The following is a 23073-nucleotide window of genomic DNA, read 5'->3' on the forward strand; positions in this document are numbered from 1 at the left end:
GTTTGGTTTTTACACAGGTGTGCCTTGAGGAGGAAGCGCAGTGGGGCGCAGTGTGTTCACTCTGACGCACTCTCACACTGCTGCGCCAGCACATAGAAAAGCGCTTCAGCGGCAACATATGCAGATTGTTAATCTTGAAGTACACCCTCAAAAAAGCCATGACACTCCGGGTCAATCTGGAAACTGTTTGTCACTTTTCCATGTCATTTAACTGTTTAATTAAGCTGTTTGTTAGTTGCCGCAACCTCGAAACACGTTGTTCCCATGATCCACCCATCGGTCCTCCTTTAAAAAAAACACCAGCGATAATGTTGGAAAAGCGGGTGAATGTACAGAAACAGATGTACCGTGCATGAACTGAACTCTAAATAAACAAATCCGCCGTATTATCAGGACACACCCTCTCACAGCAGCAGAAGATATGCTGCTGCTAAGATACCAGTCACACAATGTCTGATACACTGTCATAAATATAGACATGACATGTTAATGCAACCTCTCGTTTTATCTCTCACTCACCGTTCCCCTGATATTTGCAGTAAACAGCTCCACAGAGGTTCTGATTTTGCTCGCGCCGGTCTTTCGTAAGACGGGCTTAAGTAGAAAAATCTATGCTGGACGATTGCAGTGACATACGGTTGATTGGGTTGTGGCTCAGCCAATTAGATTTAAGGATAGATCCCGACTAAAGTGTGGATTCAATAATATTGCACAGTTTTTGTGTGGAATATCTCAGGAAATATTCCACAAACCCAAAAAGGTCAGGCGTATTTGTCATACTTTCAGTAGGCCGATGCAATCAAGTACTGTCCTCGTTTTTTATGATAAAACATTTTTGAAATTTTGCGATATGGTGAGCATTGCCTAAAAAAAAAATTACAATTTGTCGCGGTGTTTTTTAATTTGACTTTGTCACAACGTTGTCAACACATCATCTCATTCCATTTGAGTTCTTTTTATTCGCCACGAACTAGGCAGCAACGCAGTGCACCAATACAATGCAGTTGTCACTACAAGTCAGGCACTGTTATAATCCTATGTTGCACACGCTTCACTGCAGTTTAATTATATAGTAAAATAGCACTACTTGGCATACGTGTACCATACCATCCCACAAAATGTTGCTACAAGATACTGGATTGATTCTTTTCTCCAGCCCCTAACTGCAGAATTATTTCCAGACTTATGTGATGGTTTCATTTTTGAATCTGCTTTTCTTTAACAGTGCGAGATTTCGATTATTTTCTATTTACGAGGAACATTTATGAAATAAAGTGATGATGTCTATCAATGGGTAGGATTTTGTGTGTACTCTGGTATAAATTGACAGAATCGATGGACGATATTGACTCTGCATTCCCGGTTTTTGAAGTCGGAGCCATGACGTTGGTAAAATGCCTTGCGTGTTTTTGCGGTGAAGCTCATATTACCACCTGCATAACTCCACCTGGAGACTAAGAGCTTGTCTCTATGTCTCGATTTCAAATCTGCGATATCTTCTTGTAGAGCTCTGTGTGTTGTAGCTGTACTCTTTGCCGCCATGTGCAGGGGTTTGGAGGTGGGTGGGGGGGTTACTCACAATTCTATTTTTGGATATTTGGGGTCAGTTTGACAAACAAGATTGATTGGAATGGTGTCGGGACACTAAAGAAGATCTTTTAATAGTGTGTTGTCCCCTCCCACTGCATTCTACACTATCTGGTCATGGGGGTTCACCTGTGTGTGTGTGTGTGTGCGTGCGTGCGTGCGTGCGTGTGTGTTCCTGTGTGTGTGTGAAAGTTTAAGTGTGGTTGATATTTGAGCTTGTTGGTCTGTCATTGGATCTCATAGGGGGTTTGTAAAAAAAGATCTTTTCATTCAGAGAAGAGTCAGAAATAGTTTTAATGCCTTTGATATCGCTGCTGCAGTTAAAAAAAAAAACTCGCTCAACAGTTCCAGGTTCTCATGTCTAAATAAACCTGCAGCTGTGTGTTTTGTACACAAGCAGAATTGTGCCGAGGGAATGTCTTCTTATAACTGAATTCTTACAGTCGCTCTTCTCCTTAACATTTGTTAAGGAAAGTGCAGATGACAAATCATGTGGTTTCCCAGCTGTGGTATTTATGAGTTAAACAGAGCAAACAAACAGCACACAGGGAGTAACATGAGGAGATAATCCCAAACAAGGCTACAGACAAGCAACCCATGTCTTTATTTCCCTGCTGCTTATCAGAGCAGAGGCAAATGAGTTGGAGAGAGAGAAAGTTGTCTCCATCAGCTGTCTCTGAGCCTGGTGTCTGTCCAAACTCCACTCCCCTCAACCCTGTCTGACAGGTGCTATGCTCACTTTCCAAAGTCCCTCTCATAACAGCATTAAGGCTCTTATCCTGTAACAACTGTTTTGTTTTCCTAGAGAAACCCTGCATGGAACAATTATCAGTTTGTCTATTACATATTCTAGTGTTTAACTCATTTTATTTCTACATTTGTTCAATAAAATTTTAGGCTCAGGCACCCAAAGACCTCATCTAAGAGTACATACTCCAATATAGTAGCTGCGTCATTGGTAAAGTGGTGTACGCTAGAGGTGTTGTAGCTTTGAATGTCCCACCTGGGTGGATTGAAAAGTGTTAAGGAAAGTTGCTGAAATGTACAGGCAAACAGTGTCCAATTAGTGTGTGAGAGAAAGCTAGCTTATGGAGGAATAACGACTAGTATTAGCCCTCTTAGCTAATCTGCCCGCACACTGCTAGCTAATGAGCTAACTGATACACTTAATTGTTTTTGGAAAAACTGAGCTTTAGAGTATTTTTCAGTCTATTCAACTAATGGCCTTCAAGCCCACCCTGCCAAAGGATTCTGCTTAAAAACACGTATGAACAGCTCCTGGTATTGAACGACTCCTTGATATCTAGCTTACTTCAAATTTAAAATAGAAGGAAAAAGAATCGTGTGAGTAACAGACATACTTGGTGCAATAAATCCTTTAAAACAACAGAGGGCTCGTGTGATCATTTCTGACACACTACTGTACCGTAGGTGGCAACTTACAGCTCTCTGCAGGAATCTTAAGGAGTTGTTCATTTCCAGGAGCCGTTCCTTTCTGAGATCTGGCCGTTGGTTCTTTACAGCTTTCTGACAACATTTGGCTCTGTACACAGCCATGATTTACTTTACATTTACACACAGTATATATTAGTGTCAGAAGAAAACCTCACATTTCGTGAAAATATTGAAAAATACCTTTATACCTTTGTTGTGTGGGGAAATGATTTGGGTGGTTATTGGCATGCGACAGCCTCATCAGGGGCTGAGGACCTCTCAAGGCCTGATCCTAGAATTGCCCCTCTCATGGAGGCTAGAGGTTCATAGTTGTTCATGAACATACTGTAGTATAAGTTCACCATATAATTCATGTTAGTTTGTGTTGTCATGGCAGCCATAAAAGATCCCTGGATGTGTGTGTGTTTTGACCTTTGAGCTGCACAGTTGTAGCGGCATTGACCTTCCCTCCATCTGGAGCACATAGTGCTCTTTTGCCTCGTGTTGTGAAACGCAGTCACTGATAAAGATATTTATCAGTCAGAAATACATACAATATCAAAATTGCTGTATATGGAGACAAACTGTTGTGACAGAGACTGATAACTACCCCAAAAGATTACGATTTCCTCCCACATCCACGTGTCCGTGCAGCCGCAGAGGCGTAATAGTGACCCGACCAGACCCGATTCATCACCGGAGCCTGTGATTCACTGGTTACTTCAGAGCCATTTTTCCACAGCTGCCCAGGAAATGAAGGCATTAGAGTGTTAACAGATGAATCACGGCAACTACAACTGCTGCATTTAACCACTTCCTCTACAGCTACTATTCTAAAATTCACCATCAATTCCAGGTTGGACTTGACACTGAGCTGCTGAAAAGGTCAGAAGAAGGCAGGTTTTCTCTAATGTCATTAAAAGTATCAACTGGTTACTTTGTTGCTTTGAATGTTGGAATGCGTCCCATTTGTCATTAAGGAGGACTTACAGGTGGAAATGATAGTCGTTTTACCAGTACACACTGCTGGTTTACTGTAGGTGTATTATAGTATGAGCAGTATGTTTGTGTAATATTTTGATATTTTTACTAATTACAAGCATTAAAGATGCCTTGTTGGGATTTTTTTTTTGCTCGCACTGCCAACCTTGTAAGTGATTCTGTCTCAAATTAAAACGCAACGAGAGAATCTGACTTGAAATTAGACAAATACAGTGGGTTCGGAAAGTATTCAGACCCCTTCACTTTTTTCACATTTTGTTATGTTGCAGCTTTATGCTAAAATCATTTAAATTCATTTTTTTCCCCTCATCAATCTGCACTCAATATCCCATAATGACAAAGTGAAACCAGAATTTTAGCAATGTTTGCAAATTTATTAAAAAAAAAAGAAAAACTGAAATCTCACATTCTCTTAAGTATCTGCCATTCGTCTCTGCAGAGTCTCCTAAACTCTATCAGGTTGCATGGAGACTGTCGGTACACAGTCATTTTCAGGTCTCTCCAGAGATGTTCGATTGGGTTCAAGTCAGGGCTCTGGCTGGGCCACTCAAGTACATTCACAGAGTCGTCCCTAAGCCACTCCTCAGTGTCTTGGCTGTGTGCTTTGGGTCATTGTAATGTTGGAGGGTGAATCATCGGCCCAGTCTGAGGTCCTGACCACTCTGGATCAGGTTTTCATTCAGTATATATCTCTCTACTTTGCTCTGTTCAGCTTTCCCTCAACCCTGACCAGTCTCCCAGTCCCTGCTGCAGAAAAACACCCCCACAGCATGATGCTGCCACCACCATGCTTCACCGTTGGGATGGTATGTGGCAGGTGATGAGCTGTGCCTGGTTTCCTCCTGACATGACACTGAGAATTAAGGCCAAACTGTTCAAGCTTGATTTCATCAGACAAGAGAATCTTGTTTCTCATGGTCTGAGAGTCCTTTAGGTGCTTTCTTGTAAGTTCCACGCAGGCTTTCCTGTGTCTTTTACTGAGGAGAGGCTTCTGTCTGGCCGCTCTGCCATTAAGCCCAAATTGGTGGAGCGATGCAGTGACGGTTGTCCTTCTGGACGTTTCTCCCATGGCAGGCAGTTCCTTTGACCTCATGACTTGGTTTTTGCTCTGATCTACAGTGTCAGCTGTGAGACCTGATACAGACAGGTGTGTGCCTTTCCAAATCATGTCCAATCACTTGAATTTACCACAGGTGTACCCCAATTAAAGTGTAGAAACATCTGATGATCAAGAGAAATGGAAGGCACCTGATGTAAATTTAATGTGTCACAGCAAAGGGTCTGAATACTTATGAGAGTGTGATATTTCAGTTTTTCTTTTTTTTTTATAAATTTGCAATCATTTCTAAAAATTCTGGTTTCACTTTGTCATTATGGGATATTGAGTGCAGATTGATGAGGGGAAAAAATGAATTTAAAGGATTTTAGCATAAAGCTGCAACATAACAAAATGTGAAAAAAGTGAAGGGGTCTGAATACTTTCCGAACCCACTGTATACTGTGATAGACTTGACTTTTTGAAACGTGCCAGTTGTAAAAATATTTCTTGAAAAAGACTGCATTGTCTAAAAACCAGCCCTTTTTTTCCTCACTTAGATGTTACTTGAAGGGATTCTCTCACTTCTGCTCTCTGTGTTTTTTGTGAGAAGAAATTGTGCAAACACAATTAAATATATTAAAGGCGGACTAAAAGGACGCATGAAATTGGACTTGGTTCGTTAAAGCACAGACGTTGAGGCGTCTAACTAGGAAAGAGCATCGTGCCTTAACAGTGACAGTTAGTAAAAATAAGATATATGCTTCATGTGTACAACATAACTCATTCATTTTTTGAGTGTGCATGAATCTACTAAACGTAACCAAAAGCCACCGTGTGGTGACTGGTATAGATGATAGTATAAAAGCTGCATCATGTGCTTCTCCCCCCCTGCTGAGACGAGTCCAAAGTCTCTCTGGTTGCCGCCATTTGATTACGCAAATTATTGACAAGCCTCTCTTTAAACAGACCCAAAAAAAAAGAAAGGAGAACCCGGGCAAGATAGGGAAGTACATTAATTCATTGAGGAATGTGAACGACTCTTTCATAACGGATAAAGGTTTATATGAGTCAGCTCTCTGGCTGCAGATCAAACTGAATGTTTGACCTGCCCTGAAGGAATGCGTTTTTTTTCCCCTGGTAAATTTGACTAAACAAGACTTTATCAGAATTTATACAACATTGTTCCATGGCATTGCCGCAGGAGTCGTGAACCATCACATGTTAATGCTAATGAGACAAACAACGGTCCCTGTGTGTTGGTGTTTCGGGGTGTGGTTGACTTGGCTGGCACCACGCACTCCCCTTCCATGGTTGAATATATATATATATATATATAGAGAGAGAGAGATATATACACTTGGGTGTGTGAACTGTGGGCAGATTGTGAAAGCAAGCGAGTGATGACTGTCAATAAAAGACACAGCCCTGGCTGTAAATGGCCTGCACAAGGGTTACATTTGTGGTTAGGTGGGGGAGAAAAATGCCAGTCTCACCCTGCTCCCTCGTCACAGAGGCTACAGTGTGACTGATAAGTGTGACACAACGATGCCCTCACCCTTGGTAGGACTCCACATTAGAGCGTCTGGGTGTGTGTGTGTGTGTGTGTGTTCAAGTATTTTGCAATAAAAGAACATTGATGAGGGATGTTGAATGCAGCAGAGCCAGTTACCTTCATTACCGAGGTATGCTTTCCTTCATATACTCATTTAGGCTTTCGCCCCTGGGCTCCCTCGACCTTTGAATCCTATCATGCCATTTGATCTTGAACTACAGCCTCCACTTCTGTAGACCTCAGTCAGAGCCATCGCCGGGAGAGCTGATCGACTGAGGCAATTTACTTTAGCTAATAATGGCCTATATTTGCTCAAAATTTGCTGAATATTTGACCTTAGGTTTCCTTTGCTTTCAACCTATGTCGGTTTGTGTTGGCTTCAGGTCAAAAGAAATCATTTTGGAGCGTTTGTGCGATTTGAAGGTAAAGATAGAAAACATACTTCAATATTACATCTATTGATCTGGCTCGCATTTCATCTCCTCTTCACATGTTCAGAAGTACAAAAGTACACAAATATCTACTCAAGGTATTTGCGTAAAAACTCTGGCGAAATTACAAATGCTGATTCACCCCACTGATTCAAGTAAAAGAAGTACAGGCTCTTACGTGTACTCAGAAGTATCAAGTGTGGAGTATTTTTGTCTCTATCTTTATTGATGTTTAAAAAAGTCTTTGCTAAATTGAATTTCTGTGTGGTTAACTCATGTAACAGTTCAACAAGTGGATATGGCGGGTGTCCTCGCTGAGCTTCTTCCTCTTTACATGTTTTGTCAAGTGACAACCGATGTTTACAGGTATTAGCACCGTCCACTGTATGTTGGAGTTGCTCTTGTGGCTTATTACTTTTTTGTCTGCTGCACATCAAAACTGAAGGAACAAGCCCTTTTATAAACCTAGAAAGTCCAGATATTTGTGTTTAAATGATCCCATATGAATTCAGCTGATGATGCGTCTTCATTTTTTCGACATCAGAGGATGAATGAAGGAAGTCGTCTCTCTCTGATGGGGAATCTCTCACCTCTCGACCTGCGAGAGTGCGGCGATGTGAACATTTGAGCACCCCGTACTTGAGGCCTTGTGCATTAAAATGATTTAAAGGGCTTGCAGAGGTGATGCGAGGATCCTGTTAATTTGTCAAGCTGGAGGGTTTCCTGTCGGCGCACCCCGCCGACGTCACACCTCTCTGAACGTCCGCCCGTTAATGCTCCGGATAGATTTCACAAGAACAGAAAAAAGGAGATTTCACTGAACTGCCGTCAGTTCCTCCTCAGCATATTAAACACCGAATGAGGCTTTTTGTTGTTGCTCCATCACATGAAAGCTCAGCTGATTCTAACAGGTTACATCAATGTCCTGAGGCTACGGAGGAATAAAAATAGTTTTTTATTAGTTTTTTTCCTTCTTGTCATCTGCTCAGCTGCACATACATGAACTATGCAACAAGCCACAGACACTTTTTACTTTCGATCACCCTAACGCAGCAATTAACTTTGACGATTAATGCCCCCCCCCCCCCCCCGTCTGCTTTATGGGCCAAATAAATTATAAATTTCCAGTATAAAAATAAAAATATTCATTTCTGGCAAATTAACACATGGGAAACTCCTGCGCTGTGTTTCTCATCCAGTTAAATCTTCCATCCAGTTAACCCAGATTTAAAAGCGATTCAGCTGAATTATTATATGGTTTTCAAACACTATGCGCCCCGCTTCAGCAGATGCTTTTGTTAAGTTTCATGCTGGAAAGTGAAACTATTAGTGTTGCAGGGGTAGGAAGATATGTGTGCCTATTGTGTCACTACATGATAGCAGGAATGTGTAGCATGTACCAAGGATGTGAAGCAGACGCTGTATCTTCCTCTGTCGGTTATGCACGACAGCCCATTATCAGTGTTTATGGGCTTTTCTAGATACTCCGCGGTCCATTTACGTGACAGGTACACAGTGCACACATGCTAAAGGTAATATTCAGCTTGCACGTTGAGACGGCGAGCTCTGTTTGGTTGTACTGGAGCAGGAATGAGCTGATGTTTTCCCCTTGGAAGTGATTAAAGTTCTGCCAGGTCAACCGTCAAAGCTCATATGACTGAAACGCTCGATTGCTTGTGTAATTGTTTGGAGCTTTGTTGCTCCGACAGTAAAACCTTGTTTGATATGAGTTATTATTTGAATTCAGATATCACTTTTATGTTGTTAAAAATAGGCTCACACCTCAGAGTTTTCCTCATGGTTTTGCAGAAACGTGTGTTTGTTTTTCTCTCTGCTGCCTTTGTGTAGTTGTGTAGGGTGAGCGAAGGGCTGACAGTAGTCTGGATTGTCCTCTCAGTTTCCAGCTCTTTCACTGCCTAACATAGCCCTAACCGTCCTTTTATTGTCACTTTCTCTCACGCACACCTCTCTTCTCTGCTATTTCCCTCTGCAGGCACCAGGAGACCAACAGGAGGCTGAAAAATGTGAGTGAAAAAAAAAATAGAAGTTATGTTTCTGTGGCGAGCGTGATTTGTTGGCCTGCCAGTGGAGTGTAATGGATCTTAAACAAGAACAAGTGCTGCTCAGGTGTCACTGGAGGACACGTTCTCCTAATTTACAGTCCATTAAAAACTAGACTGCTGGCGTGATGTTACTGTAGGTAACATGTGCTCTTATGTAACACATGTACTTTTAGATGTACAACAACTAAATATATGGCGTAATACTAAATTTAGTTTTATTGCTCACAATGTGAAAAGCAGCTGTGAGCAGCTCGAACATTCTTGCTCTGCCGATGTCGTTCTCAGTGCCGGCAGGCTGCTGTTTTATGAGTGAAATCTAAAAAAATATCCTGGGCTCCTAACATGACTCATTATGCTTGGCCACTTCAAGACCAATGTCCTGCACTCTTGCATGTAGGGTTACATTATTTGCATTATCGATTCATCCGCCCGTTATTATAAACGAATCACAGAGTCTATTAAATGTCAGGAAAATAAGTAAAATGTGTCCAAAATGTAAATTGATTATAGAGAATTGATTTACTTTTGCAGCTCGACTTAAGTGCACTGATTTTGTCACAAGCGTTATTGGCATTATTGATGACTTTTTATTTAGAATTTGATCCAGAAAACACATTGAATCCCTTGAGATAATCTCACAGTGTGAGGACGAGGTGACCAAAACACTGGACAGAGACAAACAATATGAATTAAAACAGAACGACAGCAGATTATTCTGGATGATTCTGGAAACAAAGAGCGTAGCAGCGGCTGGTAACTATCACAACAACCCCTCTGCTTTAGTACTGCACAGTAGCTCTGTTTATGTCTATTTCTCTGACTATATGATGGATGTTTGCTCCGCAGGTGTTGATCACCATTTACTGGCTGGGTAGAAGAGCTCACAGCGAGCGCCTCTATGATGGACCTTACTTGAATTTCAAAGCATTTGAGGGATTACTTGGCACAGCGCTTTACAAGGTAAAACTTTCCCAGGACACAATTGAAGTCTGTCTTATCTCTGATGTTGTAAAAGCTTTCATTTAGAGAGCAGTTACGGCATGAATCAAATCCTCTTTTACTGCCTCCCTGGTATGTAGACCGTGAGCGGGAAAATGACTGATGTGATAGGCCTCGGGGCCTCGGATCGGCAGCCGCTAAAACTGAACCTGCGTTAAGTCATAACGACCCGATGGCTTAACTCAGCTATTTTAATCTTATTTACAGTTTGACTCACAGTTCACTTCGTTCACCTGTAAAAAAAAATTTAAAAAAGAAACCCCTTTTCCTTTCTTGAGGTTTCCCCTGCCTCATGTCGATGTTGAATTTGGTGCTTTGCTTTCACATAAATCGTAGACGGTGGCATGTTAGGTCTCCATAATTCAACAGGGATTTCCAGTCATTCATGATTTTACTGATTTAATTCACAATAAATGTTTAGAACAACAACAGGAAACAAGTGAATAAATTATTAGATATGTGCCGGAGATGTGTTAAACCCCACAGGACTTTCTTGAGAAGATAAAAAATGTAAACAAAACGCATTTTTTAGAAATTCTTTAAAAAAAAAAGTAGCGAGACAACAGAAATAAATGACGAAGAAAAAAACATACATAACCTTGTAGGACAAAGCACTAGCTTAGACTAAAAAGGTGCTTTTTGGGAACTTCTTGAATTGTTTTTTTAGCCATAACATTTTTTTCAGATGATAATCTAAGAAGACTGGTGCAGGTTTGGCTTGTGGCTGTGTTTTGTCCCCTGGATCGCAGATCTGAACATCACTTTCTTTTCTAGTGGCAACCGTTTTTAGCTTGTTTCAACCACGCTGGTTAACGTGGCCTGCCAGTGTGTTTATGTGTGACAAAAAAACTCTTGGTGTCGTAAACACAGTCATCAAGGAAGCATGGATCATGGTTTGTTTTGACATGCACGGCAGTGAAAAGGAAACAATGATGTATTGAGTTTTAATTGCAGCATGCATCACCAGTTATAGACGGTGAAGGAGTGTGTGTTTACAGTTAGTGAGTCTGCAGAAATGAGAGGCCAGACTTCACACTCCACATGGGAGATCTCTCATGCACCACACACACAGCTGAGCTAAATATTGTAACTGGCAACCTTTTTATCTTTGTGTTTGTGTGAAAGGCAATCCAAGATATATCCAGTCAGAAAGGCAGCAGCGTCCGAGACAGTGGTTTTGGAGACAACTGGTACTCTGAGCGAGAGGAGCTCGATCAACTAAGAGAAGGAGGAGGTGGTCACAGGCGCGACGACTCCCTGGACAGCTTGGACTCACTGGGTTCACGACCTCACAGCGTCTCATCGGACGCCACTCTTAAAGGCAGCAGCGAGGGTAGGAGAGATCTTTCACGTCTTTTCACATCACAGCAATAGCTGACTTTATGTTAGAGTCTCTTGCGGAAGTTCTTCTTTCATGTAAGTCTAAGTTTATCCGACGTGAACTTCAAATATTTGTGAACAGGGAAGATATGCTGCATCAGAGCCAGAAAGTTGACTCCCATTTGTGAAAACAAACACTTATCGCCATCTAGTGGTAGGCTTTTGAAAGTGAGTATCTTAGTGTGGTGAGACATTCCACAGCCCTCCACACCAACTTGTAAATGAAGAAGCTTTCCAAACTCTCGCCAGGATACACAACGCGCTGCTCGTCAGTGCCTTCCAGCAGTTCTCTCCTCGTTTGTCCTTCTTGCTCCTTCATCAACCTCACCAGACCTCTGTCCTCTACCATTTCTCACCTTTTTCTTCACTTCCCATACACCTGTTCATCCTCCCGTCCCTCCTGTTGTCCTCCAGGTTGTTGCAGTGACACTGAGGCTGACTCTGTCTTCAGGATGGCAGAGAACAAGGACTCTCTCAGTTACCGCCGCTCTGTAGTCATCACACCTAAAGTCAGCACCCAGTTTAACCAGTTCCTGCCCACTAAAGACAAACCCTCAGGGTATGTCCCTGCTCCACTAAGGAAGAAACGGGCCGAGCGTAGTGAGGACAATCGACGCAGCTGGGCTAACCCCGTGTACGATGAGGACGAAGGCCCCCTCACCAGGTACTTTTACATTCACCAACGCACACATTGATCTGCTCCTCAACACATTCAGTGAATGTCTCTTTTAAAAAGGTGATATTTGAACCGTTTGTTTTTTACATTCTCTCCTTGCTGACGGTGTCTGTGCTGCTGTGTTGTTGGTCAATGGCGGTATGTACTGGTCTTGTGTTTCATTTTCCCGTCATGTGGAAAAACACCCTCAGTGAATCAAGGCTTTCTTCCGACTGCTGTGCTGTAAGTCAAGACTCCTCAAGGGCCTTGCCTGAGCAACAGTGGGCCTACGAGTATGAAAGTGGCAGTGACTCAGATGCAGACCGACCAGACCCTGATCTTGTTCTGGATGACCTGGCCAGTAGGCGTTTCCACAGCCCCTCACCAGCGCCACCAACTAACTTTGCCGTACCGATCAGTCCCTTGGCTGGTGGAAGAATGGCTGGGGGTCAAAGGGACCCTTGGCCTCAGGTCACTATGACCCCTAATGTTGTCCCTCAGCAGAGTGTGACCTGCCTCAGGTCAGAGAGCGTGACGTAATAGAGTGACTTGGCCTTGTTCAGACCCGGTATTAACATGTGTCCTGAGGGATCGGATCACAATGGACGGCTCGAAGGACGTGAGGTCACACCTGGCAATGCCTTCCTACAGGTGACCTCTTCTGATCAGATCTCACTTCCTCATTCCATTGGTAAACCAAATGCATGGGTTCCCTGAACCTGCTGGCTGTGTGTTTGTAGAGATTAGTTTGAAATTAAAGGAAGAAGAGGGAGAAATCAAGAAAACCCAAACACGTCGATATCTTAGCTGGTTCCAGTCAACCCCAAATGTCAGCAGACATCTGAATGCATCCTGGGTGCGTTCACACCTACTGAGAGCCGTCCACTTGTGATGGAATCACACAGCTGCGTGTTACTGCAGGTCTGAACAGGGAGTTTGATGTGCCTGCCTGATGAGAGTGCTTCTCCTACCTTCAGTTTGCATGGTTAACTGTAACCATGAGCATCATCTCTGGTCGTAGGGTGCCGCTGCTACTGCTAACAGTTCTCAGTTTGCTGTTCGTTGAATTGTTTTGAACTTCAGCTGCACGTCTGAATTTTGATTTCAGCAAGTTTGGTGGAGTCATTTGAGTTGGCAACCTCAGTTCAGTTTTATACGCCCTTGAAGTTTACATCTTTCGTTGGTTTGCTAATGTTTGCGAGAGCTGTTGCGTTGCTCCTTGTTGCGTGGCTGCTGTGCTGTGCTTGTTAAGGGGAGGGTGAAAATGCTTTTGACACGTGTGACTGGCTGTCTCTTTTGAGCAGCAGTGGCATCAACACCGGGGAAACGCAGCCCCCCAAGAAAGGCTCTGTGAGGGTGGACCACCGCCGAGCTGTGTGCACTGACAGCCTTTTCAGGGAGATGTATGATGACTCTGAGGATGAGGATGACGAGGTGGGCTATGCCGACCCCGTACAGGACGATCTCTACACCCGCAAGATAGGTGCCAAAGCCCAGACTGTGTCTTATGACCAGTTTTTACCAAAGTTCTGGACGCCTGAGGAAGACATTCACATACAGAAGATCAAACTGGGCTCTCAGAGGAGGCCGTGGTACAAGAAGATGCAAGGGTTCAGGTGTGTGAGGGATCCAGAATACAATATGAGTATAACTGAGATTAATTCCTGCTTCTTACACATTCTGTCCATACTTTTCTACCATCATTTTACTACTCTTGAAAATGTATCGCATGTGTGCACTGTAAATTTCCCCCCACTTACCTTTGTTTCTCTTTCCTGACAAATATTCCTCGTCCTCCTTGTTCCCCTTCACCCTCTACCTTCTTCTGTCCCTTTTCTCTTCGTCCAACCCGCTGTCCTCGGCTGTAGCTATAAGAAGTCGGGCTCTTCTTCAGATGATTCCGACAGTGATGTCAGCCCTTGGCTCTCCTCTGGCCCCTCTCCCTCCGGCCCCTCTCCCTCTCACTCCCACACACACGAGGCCTCGGCTCACACCACCCTTGTTGTGGGGAAAAGGTCGATACAGCTGCATGATTGTGACAATGAGGGAATGTTCTAGAGCATCCTGATGTTCTAAGAGAAACATGATTGGTCCCTGTTTGGGAGCAAAAGCTGACGAGCTGCTTTCTAAAATACTAATGATAAGCTACGAGCCTGCCCTAACACAAGCATCTGACCTCAGTGGAATTTAGCATCTTTCCCTTTATTACTTCTTATTGTAGTGAGGACTTTACCCTTTTAAAGCAGCATAGTTTTATGTGACAGCAGTGTGACTGTAAAATTCGGATCTGATCAACATCTGTTTGAATCAAAAATGGCTGCTTGCTGTATCTCTCCCTCCTGTTCTTGATCTTTGACCCTGGTCTCATGCATGCACTTATCACCTTTCTGTCCTTTTCTCTTTTGCCCGCCCTGCAGTCCTCATATGCAACCTCACACTCCCCCACAACTCCCCAAGATACAGCCCCCTCTGTTAGGGCCCACCCCTCTGGTGTTTGCCCCAGTGGACCCCACCTCCGGTCCCAGACTGGTCAAATGTGAGCAGTGGCCCCTCCGGGGGCGCCAAGACCCTCGGGAACCCCCAGACCTCATTGATTATGAGAGTATTATCCCTGACCTGGAGAACGATGACATGTTTGCCAGACGAACCCTGGCCTTCCAGTCCAACACGGACCTGGTTATGATGAAGACTCCTATTAAACGTCGACTGTACACATCTGACCCGCAGCTCAACATCGTCACCCAGCGCCATGGCTGTGACAGCACCGAGGAGGACATTTACCCTGATATCGAGCAGGACGATGTGGTCTATCGTAAGGAAAAAACTGAGCATGCTCAACGGCCTCTATCTGGAGCCCCTGACAACTACTCCCCTATGCCCATCCCAGAACCTTGGGCTCTGCCTCCTGAGCTCCAGTCCAGACTCCTGTGCCCCCCTTGTCCTCTGAAAAAGGAAACGGCAGCAAATGAACAGAATCAGGTTCTGAAGGAGACACGTCCAATAACGGATGACATGCTGGTCCGTAAGCTTTGTTCTGATCATACCCAGGGGTTACTGAGAGACTCGTTAGCCAATCAGATGACTCCATCCGTGCCAACTTCCTGTAGTGAAGGTGACCTGCAGAGGTGGCAGGCTATCAGGGAAGCGAGCCAGCAGAGATATAAGAAAAGGCTGATGGTTGAGAGGCTGGCTGCTCTGAAGTTGTAGCAGCAGATTATGTTGGCTTGGCCTAGATTTATGCTTTCATTTGTTTCTCGATTTTTCTGTGCCTTTTCATTCTTGATGTTGAAGCCTGCATGTTGACCCTCCTTGTGAAGAACTGGTTGCTACCAAACGAACATTTGCTTTTGTTTTCAGTCAACAACGGCGCTATCGGGTCATAGGGACATTTATTATTATCATTATAATGGCAATGTGACTTATTCTACCCGAAGGACACAATATATATATATATATGGACTGAAAAGCCAGTACTTGAAAACTGACTGTGTACTTTGAAGTGTGATTTATGAACAAAACATCTCTGCTTTTGACATCTGCTTTTGGTTTCCCCACCACACCGAGTTTGCCTGTGAATGGAAACAAATACTCAAGCTCAATAAAGAAAACGATTGTTATCTTATGATGTATTACACTGGCCATTTGTTGACCTCGCCTCTCACCTATGGTGACATAGATCTGACCAGAGTGGAATGATATTTCCGAGAATTTCACGGCGACATATGAAGCTCAAAGTGCAGCGACATTAGAGTGTGGAGCCTAAAGACAATGACAAGGCCTGACCACTACTTTCAAAAGCCTGTATAAATTCCTCATAGCTCCATAAGAAGACACAACTTTATAATAATGTGAACACAAATATGTTCCACAGTGTTTGCATGACACAAACAGGCACTCACAAAGTTACAGGGTCAAGGCTGTCTGGGTTTACTTCTCTTCCTCTAAAAAGCCTAGTTCCTAGTGACATCACGTTGACGTCTCTAGAGAAGCAGCCATGTTTAGAGCAAAACTGGAAGGGTGATTCTTTCTGCTGTGACACACACCCAAAACTCGACCCCTCTTCAGTGAAACCAGTGCGGTCATGCTGGGTTTAGCTACATTTAAAGCCCACCACCCGGAGATGAAGACATCTGAGAGGGGCTAATTGAGCCTTCTCAGACTGTGTGTGTGTGTGTGTTCAAAGAAATGTGACTCTCTTGTCTGTGGTTTTCTCTGGTTTCCTAGACAGCAGCAAACACGAGACAGTATCGACGGGTGAGTTGACACAGGCTCCCAGGAATGTAACACTACTGCGTTGGCGCTGGCCTCTTACAGTCGCACCCCGCTGCCTCTTGCTTTTGTGCTGCTGTTCTCCCTCTCTAGCTGTTAAACGCTGACACATGACATGGTGTATTGTGTGGCACATGGCCAAGTTCAGGGTGGGGGTGGGGGGGGCACTGACGCTCACAAAGATCAATTGACAAAGCAACAAAGTGAGAAGAGACAATAGCAATACGCTGGGTCATCTACCTTAACTGCTGTGTGTCCCAGTGAGAGTCTGGTCATGCTGCTGATGGCAGTATGAGACATAGGTAGCTTTTCTACAGGTAAGTAAAAACAAAGTACGATTTTCTAAAGGCTTTGTGCTTTTTTGCATGATGGGGAAGACTGTGATATATTTTACTAACCAACTGAGCTTAAAACACCCTACAGTCTTTTTTTTTGTGTGATTTTTTGTGTGTGTTGTGTTTGCAAACTAACTGTTAGGTTTAAGGAAGGTCAAGTTTTTGGAAAATTTATTTCACTGTCCACTCCAGAGCCAGACAACAAGACAGATGTGCTCCTCTCCTCATAGACCTACAGTACAGAGACCAGCTGGCTGGTAGTTAGCATAGCGCAATGAATGGTAATGGATTATGAAGCATAACATCACCAAAAGTCATCAAATAGATCAGGATTATGACCTTCGGTTGTCCAGAAGTAATCCTCTTGCATCGAATCACTCCGCTCACAGTTGTTCCAGCTAGGACTCTGATTCTGAAATTACAATGTTTTGCAATTTTTACATTGTTATTTCAAATGCTTTGTGCAACCTTAGTTTTATTTCTACAAGTAAAGACCATTATGGAAAAACGTGTATTTGAAGATTTGAATGAAGGTATGCTATCCCACCCATCCACTACCATTCATTTGGCTAAGCTAACTAGCGATCAGCTGGTGTGTGAAGTTGCAGCTCCACACACACAGGAGAGAAGGGTGGCTTTCCTCTTGTCTGGCTCTGGGGATGATGAACACTAAGTGAATTTTCCAAAATGTCAGCATGTTCCTTTAATGTTTAATTGCTTTTATTTTCAGCATCCAGGCTAAATATGAGAGGGTGATTACAAGTTAAAGAGTATTTTGCCTGCTGCGACTTTCTTTTTTTCTTTTTTTTGACAGCTTATATGACAAAATGGCGAAACAGTGCATGGTTGTTGTTGTTGTTGTTGTTGTTGTTGTTGTTGTTGTTGTTGTTGTTGTTGTTGCTGTTGTTGTTGTTGTTGTTTTTAATGAATGTCACATTTTACCTTAAAGCTCTTGCCAGGAAATAAACGGAACATCTCGTCCATTCTAACTTGAGCTACCACTATACCCCCCAGTCTCTTTTTTAAAATTTGATACTTTGTCTCCACAGGAGCAAATCAGTCAGCGATATCAATGTTGAGCCCACCGCTACCTGTCAGCTTCGGATGGAGGAAGTGCAGAAGTATCGACAGCAGCTCAAGCAGAGTGAGGATCAGTGGCAGGATGTGAGTATGGCTGATATGAGCGTGACACTCGGAAGTTATGTTTGTTTTCCAACATTCAGGGAACATACAGTAACACACTGACACAGATTGTAAATGAGCACATATGGTATCCGTGGTGTTGGAGCAGGTGGTGTGATGGAGTTTATGGCTGTGGATGAAACGGAGGCAGACACTGATTGGTGCATCACTGCCCTCTGGCTTCGGACTGTCCTCATTTCCATGTTGGAAGCATCATGTACTGTAAAAACTAATCGTAGAGTGTTAATGATACGACGCTGCTATGAAATGTATAGGAGACAAACCCTTGGAAGTACATAAATTAGCTGAATCCCCAAAAATCAACTGTCGTGTAACTTATTCTTGTAAAATAATGAAGGGCAGCACTCCATGCTTATTCCAGGGTAGAACAATAAAAGAAACAGCTATGTACAAATATGTCGCTGTCTGTCAACACTCTGATTGGTGTCATAGCAAAATAATGGAGTCTTAAAGCAGCATTTAGGTCACACAGTCCCCAATTCACAGGGGTGGTGAGCCGGGAGGAGCCTAAAGCACACAAATAGAACACCTTCAAATGTCTTTTTTTTTTCGTATTTTCTCCTCAACTTGACAACCGAGCAGTTTGTGTGCCATACTAAGAGTTTTATCTGGATCTTTCTTGAGGTTTTAAATGAAAATGTGCACGTGGACTTGCTTATTTCACCGCAGGACCTGAGCAAGTGGAAGACCCGACGCAGGAGTGTCAACTCTGACATTGTAAAGAAAAAAGAGGAAAGGGAGAAGATAGAGCAGATCACCTACGGCAGCAGAAGGTCCCAGACCTTCCAAGAGTTACAAGAGGAAAGGTAAGAAAATACACCTGATCAGGTATGAAGGTAAATGAATTTAGTTACAACAGCAACATCTATCAACTCAGATGTGCTATCCCTACTTTTTTGTTTTTTGCTAAAAAATAAAAAAAAGGAAGCACTGTATTTGTTCATCTTTGTGCTATTTCTTTCACTCTTGGTGGGGAATTCTTGGCTTTTCATGACCAGGTAATAAAACAATGTGTGCAGCATTGAACTTGTGCAGGACTGAATGAGGAGACTGTAATGGTGCATTTAGTCAGTGTGAAAGTGTAACCTAATCATGACTCGCCTCCCCCTTGTCCCCCACCTCTCTCCTCTCCGCTTTCTCCTCTCTCTCGTGATTCACCCTTGTCACTGTGTTCTGTCCATCTCCATAAAATCTGTCTGTCTTTTAATTTTTCTAATCCACCTCCTTCTCCTCCTCTGCTGGTTCGACAGTGACTCAAAACAAAAGAGCAGCATTGGCAGTCGTCTTGGGTCTCTCTACTTCAACGAAGACGAAGACGTATTTGTGAGACCTGTCACGTCCCCTCGTACCCGATTCCCTCCCAGCAGGAGCTACACTGTTGACACTCCTTACCGTTCCTCTGACTTCCTTGAGCCCACTACAGAAGAGGACAAACCCCCTGCTGCTTCTGTAGCAACGGGCAGGGGCAGTCTCCCTCCTACTTCAACGGAAGCTGACATTGTAGACAGTCCTGCAGACAGCAACACCTCCGCCAGCATCACTCCCATTAGCCGCAGCTCTCCCCTCAGACCCCAATCTCCTACACCCTTGCCAAGGAGTTCAATCTCTCACACCAGCACAACCAAGACAGTGACCACCGCCACCACCGTCTCCTCACTTAGCTCCACACAAAAGGTGCCAGAGTCAAGGCGCCCATTGTCGTATATAGAGGCGAACACCCCCTCCTCCGGTTCCCTGTACAAACAACCACAGCGCACTGCGATGGAACCAAAGCCTCCCGGGGTGTCTCGGATTTCTGCCTCCCTCCCCAGGAGCTACCAGCCATTGGATAGCGCACGTCTAACCTCGGTTGTCACGCCAAGGCCCTTCGGGAGTCAGTCATCCCGCATCACCTCACTTCCACGGGCCTTTGCAGTGAGTACACCTAAAAACTGAATGTGCTGGGGGGCATCAGAGGTCAGGATGAGAAAGTGTTTGTTTAGAAGGCAGAAAATCTCACGTCATTGGTCACATCAGTTTGTTTGAAGCAATTCAGAGTCTGATCTGATGACTGTGTCAATAATAGGAGAAGCTGGTGTTTTTATAGTGTTATCTAACAGGACTGCAGTGTTTCAGCCTCCCTCACATGCATTCCATCCATCCCATCCATTGTCTTCCACTTATTCCTACATTAAGGGTCGCGGGGGGGCTGGAGCCTATCACATGCATTACATGATGCCTAATTATATCGTTCCTTATCTTTATGTTGCATATTGACTTATTGATTGTCATTTTTGATGTTGTCTTTTATACATTCATTTTGAAATGAATGTCTTTATTTGACAGACGGACAATTCCAACAAGCGTGTCAACGGCAACGTTGATGTTTCTAAGAAATCATCTGTGCCGAGCCGCTACCATCAATTCATGACGTCTGAAGATGAGGCCCAGTCAAGCTCCGCCCACAGCAGTGAGGATGAGGAGGAACAAGAGGAGGCAACGGACAAAAACGTGATCTCAACTCAGAGCATCGCGCCTGTCCCACTTCAGACTAAAAATGAAAACCCAGTCATTCCTTCTCCAGCTACCGAAACCATTCAGGTATTCAGATTATTTTCAGGTTGTAAAACAAAATGGCTCTTTATTTTGGTTAGTTAACATAATTGTATGCTTTACTAACAATTAGAGCGGTGAGAGAATATGCTGAAATAAACGTTTTGCGTTTGGGCTCTAGGAGAGCTGCTGTGAGACGCGGATCAGCCTCAACCAGAAGCCCAACAGCAGTCGAGACTTTGGATTCCAGGCAACCTGGGACTCAACAGGAGCTCACGTCACGTCCATCCAAGCTGGTAACGTTTCATAGAAATACCTTCAAACAAAGAGGTTTGTAGGTAGAGCTTCCAATATAATGCGTGCAGGATGGGTCAGCCAAACTGGCAGCCCGAAACATTCCCTGAGCCAAGTGGAAAAAGAATTAAATCTGACTGATGTGAGCACAGTTACAGCACCGTAGTAATACTGAAAACCAGTGCCCTGGCACTACGCTGAATAGTCAGGCGCTGCTGGTTGGTTGTCAGCAGGTTTTTCAGTCCATTGCAGTGCCAGACCTATGTAGGCCAGCATCTATCTGGGTCAGATCTGCTGGGCCTGAGCCTCTCTTTCTACCCCACCTGCATGTTATTATATTGTGGATTTTAAGAACTTGTAAGAAAGAATTATAACCACACTCATCAATAGAGGCCATCTGGCCTTGTAACCACAGTGTCTTTGCGGACGTTTGTGTGCTTTGTGTTTTTTGTGTTCAGTATCTGTCACTGAAAATGCATCGTGAATAAAGAAAACATGTATTTGTGGTACTTTACAATTGTAAGATAGGTTGTTTTGTGGTTCCATGGAGATGATGTCAACTTTAGGCACAGATAGTCGGGGACGTCAAGTGAAACTGTAAATGCACCAGGTTCAGAGGCAGAATGCAACCATCACTCGTTGGGTTTTTAATACCTCCATGCTGGGATGATCAAACTTATAGATTAGCACTTGGAAGACTTTTTTTGCATCCAAAATGTATGTTGGTGGTTTGATGTTCTCATACCAGAGTCTCAGTGACATCTGTGACCCGGAGGTTCCAATGAATAGACAACACTCCAGCAGTGCTTTGTTCAGGTCCTGCACTGAAAATAAGTCTACAGCAATTCACGACTTTGACCCAGTCCTCTGTCACGTACAGGCAGTCCAGCCGAGATGTTCCAGCTTCAGCATGGGGACGAGGTGCTGACGGTGAACGGGCACAAGGTGGCAGAAATGAGCTACACTGACTGGAAAGCCAGCATGGAGGAGGCTCTGATGACAGGCAGTTTGGTCATGGATATACGCCGTCACGGCAAGAACAGTGAGTCATTTGGGCCGTGCGTGTGTGTGTGTGTGCGCGCGTGCATGTGTGTGTGTGTGTGTGTGTGTGTGTGTGTGTGTGTGTGTGTGTGTGTGCGCACATGTGGAGGACAGACTCTTCAGGTCTAAAAAGTTAAGAGAAATTCTTTGAAACTGTTTTGTTTCTAATGGCCAGAAGAGGGCGACTAATGATTCTGCATCTCAGTTTATTTATTATATTTGCTCGTTATATATTTATAGTTTCCTATGAATTTACTATCTCAATTGCTAGTTTAAGTCTTTTTCAATACACTGTTACGTTTCATTTGTAAATGATCGTTCAATATAATACTTTTAGAGTATAAATATACAATAAATTAAGGTATTTTTTTAGGATGTGGCTATCTCGTGACAGGATTTTCAATCTGTGCCACACTTTTTCAAATTTGGTCACTTCTCTCCCAAAAAAAACCCAAGATGTCCACAGCTAAAATCCCAAACTAAAACCTTCAAAATTGTAGTCCAGTCAACAATGGGGGATTTCACGGTGGCTCCACATACCTGTCTGAAGACGACTTACCTGGGGACAGCATGGTTGTGTTGATAAAAGGTTAAACTAAATCCTCAGGAAATGAACGTAAATCGATGTAAATATCCAAAAAGTGACTAACAGAAATATGTGGGTGAGTGTGAGATTGAAAGGGAATGAGACACTTTGAGGGTTACATTCCTGGATTGACAGTGCTGTTCATGCTTCTTGCATCGCTAAATGGTTTTGACACTCTAAATTGGCCCGTAAAGTTTTGTGAAATCATCCATGAATGATCTGATGACAGCTAACAGGTGACGGCACTGATGAAGGAAGACTGTTATTGTGTTGACCTCGTTTGTTTCATCTCTACTTTTTCTTTATACTTTTCTTTCTATTCTTTCACTCAGCTTTTGTTCCATGTATTTCTGGTAGCTTTTCCTTTTTTCGACCTTTTTCCGTCTCAGCATTCCCCTCGCTATCCGTGTGGTATTTTCCTACTGGAGAACTAACCCAGCTCGGGTCCGTGGTCCTCTGAGTGTGCTGTTTTCACAGTGTTAGTACGACAGGCTTACTTGTTCCAACCAGTGTCACCTTACTGAAATAATGACACCCAGTGTAGCTCACTTGTTCTAACACCTAGTGCTTGTTAGAATAGTTGAGTGAAGTGGTTGTGAGCCTGTTAGAAACACTGCGTGGGTTTATAAAAGCTTTAATAGGTTGCATGGCTGTGGAAGGTGGTTTCTCTG

The 23073-nt window shown here is 43.6% G+C and overlaps 1 protein-coding gene across 13 annotated transcripts in view; it reads left to right on the forward strand.

Moving 5' to 3' along the window:
• The window catches only part of lmo7a (LIM domain 7a), a 47129-nt gene that overhangs the window by 14743 nt on the left and 9313 nt on the right, over nt 1–23073 (forward strand). For 9 of the 13 annotated variants that reach the window (XM_086220273.1, XM_086220272.1, XM_086220267.1 and 6 more), the window contains 11 exons: nt 9039–9069; nt 9955–10068; nt 11233–11440; nt 11902–12151; nt 16367–16396; nt 17796–17910; nt 18619–18755; nt 19200–19863; nt 20275–20529; nt 20663–20777; nt 21656–21817. In XM_086220273.1, the coding sequence (XP_086076399.1) occupies nt 9039–9069; nt 9955–10068; nt 11233–11440; nt 11902–12151; nt 16367–16396; nt 17796–17910; nt 18619–18755; nt 19200–19863; nt 20275–20529; nt 20663–20777; nt 21656–21817 (2081 nt within the window). The other 4 variants (XM_086220276.1, XM_086220270.1, XM_086220278.1 and 1 more) reach the window with 4 other exon arrangements.

Source organism: Aulostomus chinensis, chromosome 12, assembly GCF_037954235.1.
Source record: "Aulostomus chinensis isolate RoL2024-O1b breed Wild chromosome 12, RoL_Achi_v1.0, whole genome shotgun sequence".
NCBI classification, from domain to species: Eukaryota; Metazoa; Chordata; class Actinopteri; order Syngnathiformes; family Aulostomidae; genus Aulostomus; species Aulostomus chinensis.